This window comes from Lycium ferocissimum, chromosome 10, assembly GCF_029784015.1.
Source record: "Lycium ferocissimum isolate CSIRO_LF1 chromosome 10, AGI_CSIRO_Lferr_CH_V1, whole genome shotgun sequence".
Classification (NCBI taxonomy): Eukaryota; Viridiplantae; Streptophyta; class Magnoliopsida; order Solanales; family Solanaceae; genus Lycium; species Lycium ferocissimum.
Genome location: NC_081351.1, coordinates 47,226,531 through 47,235,938, shown reverse-complemented (window position 1 = coordinate 47,235,938; position 9,408 = coordinate 47,226,531). Strand labels below are relative to the sequence as shown.

Sequence of the window (9,408 nt, the reverse complement as noted above, 5' to 3'; positions counted from 1 at the left end):
AATTCATCTTTTAATATACTTTACTATGAACATAATTATTTATAAGGGTGTAAGTGTAAGATTTTCATAGTATAGAAAATAAAAATGTTTTATTTTAAAATATAAAAAATATGTTAAAATCATATTATAAGAGTGTTTAATGCAATTAACTCTTTATCTTATCAGTACATGTTAAATGATTACATTAATTTTTTTTTAGTGCGTTCAAAAAAAAAAAAATGTCATTCTAAAATAGAAACAATTAACTTTAAAATATTAGCCACACAAATGTGTCAGTTTATTTTAAATTACAAATTTTAAATATGAAGTGATACGGAGGGAGTAGTATAAATTGAGGTGACAAAATGATTTCCCTGGCGGGACAGCATCACGTGCACTCCTAAGACTGAAAAAAGGAAAAATAAAAAAGTGGGAGCCACGGGTAGCGCGGTATCAGTTCGGAGTCGGAGTCGGAGCCGGAGATCGGCGATGACTGCCGCCGGTAATCCCTCCGTCACTTCCACGGAACCACCGCCACGTGGCACTGCCGATTTCTCTGTTGATTTGGTTCCGCAGAGGATACTACTGTCGCCTGATCAGCGTAGTTACTGTTTGGAAGCATTAAATGCCTTTAAGGACAAAAGGTCTCACTCTCCACATAAAATTGCCTCTGAGTTCTCCACTTTGCAGGTTTTCCTTTTTCTTTTCTCTGACAGTCTTTCCTTTTTAGTCCAACTGACACTTTTGGTATTTAGTAACAACAACAACATACCCAGTGTCATCCCCCCACAAGCCAGGGTCCGGGGGTGTAGCAGTACGCAAACCTGGGTAGAGAGAGTATGCAAGCTCGAACCTCCCTCGCCGAATATAGCAATAATTAAGCAAATCAAATAGGAAGGGAAATAGTGACAGCAACACAACAGTATGCTAAGCAAAGCACAAAAGAGAGTAAATAATAACACAAATCAAAGGACAAGAAACTACAGGAAAAGAAGAAGAAAAAAAAAGAAAAAGAAAAAAAAAAACTATGACTACTAGTAAAGAAGAATATGTGAAATAACGCGCCATTCCCCTGCTAGCCTTCTACCCTAATCCTTGTCCTCTGCAAACTCCTATGTATGGTCATGTCCTCGGTAAGTTGCAACTGCTCCATGTCCTGTCTAATCACCTCTCCCCAATACTTTTTCGGTCTACCTCTACTCTCCTGAATCCATCCATAGCTAACCTCTCACACCTCCGCACCGGGGCATCTGCTCATCTCTTGTTCACATGTCCGAACCAATAACTTTAAAATGTCAATTTTACTCTTAAAGAAATGACTTATTCATTTCTTTCTTAAACTTCGTACCCAGTCAATGGAGAGTGTGAAAGACCATGTCCCCGAACCATTGCAATTGTTGGTCTAACAAGGAATTCCTAGTAAGCGCACGTTATCAGCTCATGTTAACTACTTGCATAGATTTTGTACACACAAATGAAATAAAATAAAAGTCTTGAAACAAAAAAGCTAGGAGTATATTTTGAGGTAAAACGGCGTGAAGACTTATTGAATTTTCTTTCCGGGACAACTTTAATAGTTCCAGATACAGAAAGTATCTCATTTTATGATGTTTTGAATGGTCGTTATCTCATTTTATGATGCTTTGAATGGTCGTTCTGCTTAGAAAGGATTTCGATAAAGATAAAATACAAGATCTTTTTTAAGGAAAAAAGATTCATCTATCTGATTTGTATCAAAAGATGAAAGTTGAAAGTTGCTGAGATGAGAATGTTGAGATGGATGTGTGGGCACACCAGGAGTGACAGGATTAGGAATGAGGCTATCCGGGACAAGGTGGGAGTGGCCTCGGTGGAAGACAAGACGCGGGAAGTCGAGACCGAGATGGTTTGGACATGCGAAGAGAGAGACACGATGCCCCAGCCGCGGAGGTGTGAGAGGTTGGCCATGGATGGTTTCGAGAGGAGGGTAGGCCGGTAAGTATTGGGAGAGTGGGACAGATGTGATATAGCGCGATTCTCTTACCGAGGACACGACCTTAGATAGGAGGGTATAATGGAGGACTCTGATTAGGGTAGAAAGGCTAGTAGATAGTAACGTTTATCCTTTCATATTAGTAGTCACTTTATCGCGATATAAGTTCTCGTGCTTTGATTTGCTACTATTTGTTATTCGTATTTTGATTATCTTATTTTATCCGTGATAGCTATTGTTCCTTTACAACGCTTTCATCATGGCTTAGTCGCTTTAGTTATTTGCATTTCCATATCGCTTTGAATCTCTTGGCTTTATCCGACCTCATTTTATGCTTTTATGCTTTCTATCGAGCCGAGGGTCTTTCGGAAATGCATCCTACCTTGGTAGAGTCGTCCGTACACTCTACCCTCCCCAGACCTCACGTTGTGGGATTTCACTGGGTTGTTATTGTTGTTGTTGTTGTATCTGATTTGTATCAAACATGTTCTTTTATATCTGGAGAAATTCTTAGTCTATTGTTGTCTTTTGGCTCCCTGATATTTCGATATCCTCCTCTGATGTTAATCTCCTCCATTTGTTTCCATGCTAAATTCAAGCTCCTTTGGTTCAGGAAAATAGGTTGAAAGCTTCAGAAATGAAGAGTAGATGCTTGGTGGCTATCGACAGCACAAACATCAGCAAGAATCGTTATACTGATGTTATCCCATGTATTCCAATCTGTTGTCTGTTTGTTTTCTTTGATTTTAAATTGTATAATATTTCTAAATAATTGTACTTTATTGCTCTCAGTTGACAATAACAGGGTTGTTTTGGACCCATGTAAAGACTACAGACCGTCAGCTAGGGGATATATCAACGCAAGCTTTATATCGGTGGATTCCTACTTCCTTCACTTGGAATTATTTAAAAAACCACTTCACCTACTCGCTTAGCGTACAATATTGAGTTACAACACAAATCTGCTTCTGACCTCTAATACTGCTCCTTTTGGTTGAAGATATCTGAAGGGGTGTCTCGGTTTATTGCAACACAAGGTCCACTAGCACACACCTCTGAAGACTTCTGGGAAATGATAATCCAGCATCGCTGTCCTGTGATTGTAATGCTTACTCGATTGGTTGACAATTACAAGGTATTCAACCGTTTAGACTAAGGTATACTTGTTTTGCAACCAAAGTAAGTTAACATTTTATGGCAATAGTTTGATCTCTAATTTTCTTTACAGAAGAAACAACCTACGCTTTACCTTTTCAATTTCTTAAGTTGTATCCTTCGCTGTGAAGCAGACCTGGTAAAATAATTGCAAATGGATCTTTGTCGAGTATTGTCCTTTTATCTTAAGATAGAAGTGGGGAAAAAGAGCATGGAAAGGCTGAAGGTAAAACATTTATTATATACCTTTCATACATTTGCCCACGGAGCTTTGGTTTAGCAAGGGTGCTACACGTGATGTGTGGGTTAGGCGCACATAATGTGATCGAACTGCTGCAGACAAAAGGGTGGTATTTAAATGGGGAAGGGTAGAGGGTGGACCCATTATTCAACGAGTTGCGAACTGTGTGCCAATGGACATAAGAAATTTTTCGGTTATCATAAAAAGATGTTCCTTTTGATCCTCCATCAGTGCTCCTAAGCCCGAGATACTAAAAGGCACCATAATGTTGGTATTACTAATTAGCGTCCTCATTTTTATGTGTTCTTCGTCATTCCTTTTTGGTTCAGGCGTCAATCAGGGTGTCATGGGTTTAAAGTTTGTACTTTGCTAAATACTTAATTATTTAAACATCTCTTGTTACCATCCACCTATGCCTCTTTCTTCAAATATGAATGAGATTGGGCTTTGATTGAGTAGTCTAAGTAGATATTGAGTAATCTTAATGGGCATTACGCATTCACAAGTTTGTGATTTAGAGATGAAAATATAGCTTGGAGAGAGCAATGGTTGCTAGAAAATTAGCATTTGCGGGTGTAGGAATCAAATTAGTATTCAAGTCACAACGACAACAATAGCAACGCCTCAGTCCCAAACAAATTAGGGTCAGCAATATGAATCCTCACAGATCATTTTTCTCCATTTTCATCTCAGTTCAATATTATACAATTTTTTTTTTTTAAAAAAAAAAAGTAAAATGTACTAGAAGTTCTCTATTTATATTTTTCATTTAAACTTATCTCAGGTCAATATTATGAAAATTAAAAATTAAAGTAAAATCTACTAGACGGTCTCCATATTTTGAATTTATATATTGAATTAGAATTCCAGACAAATGGTTTAAATTAGAGTTTTGTCTCTTTAAGCAAAGGAGTGCCCTATTCATTCTGTTGGGACATCATTTTTTCTGCATCTATGTTTGTCTTGGATTTCATTTATATTTCAAGAGCATCTTAGAAACACCCCTAGGCCTCAAAGACTTTGTACTTCTAATACAATAGTGCTGTCTAAGGATTTTGTGGGCTAGGGCTTCCAGGTTTACTAAACCGCTGTGTCATTTGATTTTTGGAGGAATTAGAGAAGTCTGATGTTGAAAAATGGAAACCCTTGTTGCCTTTCTGAATTTGTGACTTATGCTTCATATGTTGTTGTGTCAATTTGCATTTCCAATTATTACGGGATGAATGGAAGCAATGAAAAGGTAGAAGATGTATTCTAGCTGCATGACCTTTATCCTGAGTCTGTAACTTTTTGACGAGTATCAGAACTGCTATTCCTTCCTTTTGTCAGTTTTAAGACTTGTTAACTGCTGTGTCTATTTAAGCTTTTTGCTCTAGTGAGTTCCCACTTGAAATATAAGTGATTCCTATTCGCCTATATTCAATTTTAGCAGTTTTATTATTTACCTTCTCCTTTGATGAATACAAATGCAGACGGTGAAGTGTGGGGATTACTTTCAGGCAGAGGATGGACCTAGAACATTTGGCAATATATGTATTGTGACAAAATATATCACATCGAGCGATACCTCCTTAGTATTGCGAACTCTGGAGGTGAACTATATTGAGGTTAGTAAGTTGTTGTCAGCCCTTGTATAGTACCAGAAATAAACATGAATGAAAAGATCTTGTCTTGTTGTTGAGCGTTGAGTTTGGGACCAGCTTAAGATGATCTTTTAACCAATATCCGAGATGGAGGATGATTGAATTTGATGATTTCACACTTAATTTCGGAACTGTTTGTATACCCAGAATTGGCTTTCCAGAAATAAAAAGAAAAAGAATGAAAAATCTGTTTTTTGGGCTTTCCACGCGCCTGTTTTGTGTGAAAATCACACAAGCTGCCAAGTCAGCGAAAAGTGTCTAAATGGCACAGTCAGGCCCTACTTCAAGTGTCTGAATGGTACAAGTCTTAGTTGAGGTTTCTAAATGAAAGATTGTGCCAACTTTAGGTGTCGCCCGATGGGTTCAGCCTATTTTTAATTATAAGAAGTTGTAATTTATAGTGCTTTTTATCTAGCTTAATTATTTAAAGTCTTATTTTACAAAGATTAAGAAGTCAATGTCTGAATTGAGAACGAATATTAGAAGGGTTGCCCCTGCAGCACATGTAAACACGATGCATCTAAGATCAATGCTGTATAAGTTTTAGTAAAACGCTAAGTAGATTTGAGTGAAGGTTTCCAGGTCAATCCTGCCAATTAGATTAAGGTTATTATCTTTAATATTGATATGTGTATGCCTTCATAGTTTACATATATTAATTTACGTATATTAAGTATGAGATGGATGTGCTGGTGGGATTGGTTATACTCATTCCTTCAAATTTGGTTCCTCTCTCCGTTGTAAGACCCAGCCCATTATTTCAATATTAGCTGGACACGATGGGGGTGACGCTGTACTATTCCACTTCCAGCACCAATAGCCATCTCTATATAAACTCAACTTTATTAATAGAATTTTTGCTGTGTTATGAAGAAGATAAGAATACATACCTGATGTGCTTCTCTTACTATGTGCCAGTCAGAAGAACCACCTTTGCGTGTTTTACACATTCAGTATCCTGAATGGCCTGACCATGGAGTTCCAAGAGACACACTTGCTGTTCGTGAAATTCTTAAGCGAACATACAGTGTGCCTCTTAGTCTTGGACCAATTGTAGTACACTGCAGGTTTGTCTGATCACTATCCCTATAGTTGTGCCTTTTAAAATTCTATAATTAATTGTTTGTATAGCCTGACGCCTCATTCTCTTGTACAGTGCAGGTATTGGTAGGACTGGAACATATTGCACAATCCATAATACCATCCAGAGAATACTGGGTGGAGATATGTCAGCTCTCGACATCATTAATACAGTAGCCATTTTTAGGTCTCAGCGAATTGGGATGGTCCAGACCATGGTAAGGCTCCTCCTCCTCAGTAATTTTTTTGTCCTGTTCGATTTTACTAATATGCTTTATTTTATTTTTTTGGCTTCATATTAACTCCCTACTGCTGATATAAGACTACTGCTTCAGAAGCAAATAAATGTTTTTCTTGATCAAAAAGACTTATGCAGAAGCAACAATTTCTGATTTTTAAAGTAGCAGACGACGTGCAGCTTTTTTCTGAAAACTTTAACTGATTGCTGGTACAGAACATAGTGAGTTCATGTTAGTTAAACAACCTGTAAACGATAAGCTATTGTTTTCAACCCTTCCCATATACCCCCAGAGTATCAGTGATAAGTGCCGAGACTAGGTGAAGCTCAAGTTGGACGCATCGCCTCGCTTAGATGGAGCTTTGGTGCAATTATCAAGGCACCAACACAGCCGCCTCATCACCTGTCTTTAAGGGGTAGCACTATACAAATTCAAAAAGTTGGCAAAGTGATATTAGTTGTTAATAATGCATTATGAGCGACTTTTTAGTGATTAGGAATAAGACTTAAAGAATTAGTATAAGAAAATTTGCCATTAGAAACTTTTGCTGTATTTTACATCTAAATCAGAAATTTAAATTGGCTGTGGGACTTGATTGACATGATTTCTTCTCCGTATGCTTAATTTAATTATTGTTTTTGGTTTTCAGTGTTTTGTCCAAATAATTATCGGTTGGATTATAGTTATTTTTCTTGCATTACAGATGTTTTTTTAAACCTTTTATTGTTTTTCTTTGCTAAAGCCACTTAAAGCCCCAACGCACCTAGGCACTTTTCTATGCTTTTCATTTCTGACAACTTGTGACTACAAGAATATTGGTCTTTTTACTGCCTAGCTTTTGCAGAGGGAAAGGTCCATAAATTATTTCTACTGAGGACAAACATGTTCCATATTCTCAACTAATCTTCTTTTAAAATTTTAAGTACTTCTCACTCCGAGTATCTGTATCACTTTTTATTTTTAGGGGAGCCTCCCCAACTTCTAAATTTGTATTTGGATGTCTGGTTGGGATTTTATAAAAAACATGAGTCAAAACTGTACAATGAGGGTGAGGACCTATATCTTACTCCCTAATGCTATATGAGTTGGACAGGCCCAACTCAGATACAAAATGCTCCTAATTCTCGCATTGAAACTACATCTACACTCATCTTCCTTACAAGTGTAAAAGTGTAGCGTGTGCTGTGCCTAAGCTACCACTGTAGATCAGCAACCTCAGGGGGGCTTGAACGTGAACTTGTAATTATGTTCTAATATTCTCAGTGATTCTCCTTTATAGTTGTTTAGCTTTTGTTACGCTTAACCTCTTAACTATATTATGTTCCAGGATCAATACCTTTTCTGCTATGATGCCATTATTGATGAACTGGAAGACCTAATTTCAGATGACAATGGAGAGAAGAGTCCGTAATGGTAATTTTCACTTTGTTTGAAGTTCAATTGATTGCTCCAGCAAGTAGAAGTACATGGCGTTGTTTTTTTTGCAGAATTTTCAACCTAATTTATTCTCTATATTTTGCTAGTTATGTCCCAAACAAAGAACCACTGAATCTGTTGTCTTAACTTTTTACAGTAGTGAGTTAGCAAGAGCAGCAATTCTTGCTCACAGTGAGATATAAAACAGTAGTTTATGCTTAAGAAGCAAATCAGTTGGCTTTACTTGAGTTGCTTCGTCCCGCTCTCTTTGCTTGGGATCCCAAGCTGTTAAAGAGATACCTGTTGCTATTTCTGTCGAGATGAGAACTCAATTGGATTCACTATTGACGTTGGATGATGATCGCAGATGTTTCCCTTGGCTAACTGAATATCATGAAGTTGACATATGTTTGCAAATCCAGAAAATTATATTTCAGGTCTTTACTGTTTGCAGTGTAACACACCCATTCAAGACTAGCCATATGTTGTAACTCTTATGTTGTAACCTTATGCAGAGAGTCAAGCTGCTACATAATGATTATTTAGCATTGATATGGATGTGAAATGATGTGTGCTGAAATATTTAAGTAGGCGTTTCGCCATTCAATTTGAAGCTCAAATTTGACTTTCTTGTGAAATTAGTGTTTGTTTATGATATTTGAACAAAACTTAAACTTCAATTTGAAATTTTGATTTTAAATGTCAGATCCTACTAAAAGGTAGGATTTCAATTCCAAGTTTGTGATTTCAGTTTTCTTAAATTTAAAATTTGACCATTAGATTATATTTTACAAAGAATGTCCCCTAATTTTAAATTTTGCAAAGCAAGATTCATGCTCGATGTGAAGAGATTATCCGTACAAGAATTGGGGTATAACTTGTCGGATATTATGTCATTATGATGTGGAAATGTAATCTCATGCACAGCGAAAAAGTTGTTTGTCTTGAGGGACAAAAATTGAAGCCTAGCACAAAATAGGGACAAAAGTGCAAATGACCCTTTCAAATCATGGTCAAACGGGCCCTAAGAGAATATGGGGTGAAGTTCACAAATGGCCTCCATAAGTGGTGGTCATGATTGCTTGGCCGGTTTTTTTTTTTTTTTTTTTTTTTAAAATAGCCTTCATTTTAGAAAATTCACTAGATAAAGCTTTGGGCATAATTGTGGATATAAATTAATTTTATCTATAAAGCAGAAATTCATGATATTTCAAAGCAGTGAACCTGCTGATTTTGACCATTGTCTTATAGGCAAAAATTAGAAATTATGCCTGATAGGTAATAGAAGTTCTTCCCAATAAATTTTTTCAAGTTAAGATAATTTTTTTAAAGATTAAAAGTTCAAGACCAGACACTTTTGGAGACGCCACGTGTCATTTCCTGGATAATATGTGCATAACAAGAAGTACTTTGGGCTTGCGGAGGTGTCAAGCCTAACAGTCGTGGGCTTCAAAAACCCAATCCCAAGCACTTCAAATCAACTCCGATTGCGACTAAACTTCAATATTAATTTCCTCAAGGTACTAGAAATAATATATTTACAGCATCCACTTCGAATCAAATAACAAATCTTCAAGTTGAAAATTCAGATTTAAGTTTCAAACTCAATAATGATGAAACTTCGATTTTCCTCGCCAATATTATTTCGAAAATGACCAAAACATCCCTGGAAGTCTAAAAACA

At 36.7% G+C, this 9,408-nt stretch overlaps 1 protein-coding gene across 2 annotated transcripts; it reads left to right on the top strand.

Moving 5' to 3' along the window:
* Nucleotides 1-345: 345 nt before the first annotated feature.
* Nucleotides 346-8,352, top strand: LOC132034105 (protein-tyrosine-phosphatase PTP1-like). Of its 2 annotated transcripts, XM_059424349.1 has the most exons (9): nucleotides 347-669; nucleotides 2,565-2,661; nucleotides 2,744-2,826; nucleotides 2,952-3,086; nucleotides 4,820-4,954; nucleotides 5,909-6,057; nucleotides 6,147-6,288; nucleotides 7,637-7,722; nucleotides 7,883-8,352. In XM_059424349.1, the coding sequence occupies exons 1-8, from the start codon at nucleotides 469-471 to the stop codon at nucleotides 7,718-7,720; spliced, it is 1,026 nt and encodes a 341-aa protein (XP_059280332.1). In that variant the 5' UTR covers nucleotides 347-468; the 3' UTR covers nucleotides 7,721-7,722; nucleotides 7,883-8,352. The 2 variants fall into 2 exon arrangements, with proteins under 2 accessions (XP_059280333.1, XP_059280332.1); XM_059424350.1 differs by lacking the exons at nucleotides 7,637-7,722; nucleotides 7,883-8,352 and having other exon boundaries at nucleotides 346-669; nucleotides 6,152-6,288.
* The last annotated feature ends 1,056 nt before the right edge of the window (nucleotides 8,353-9,408 follow it).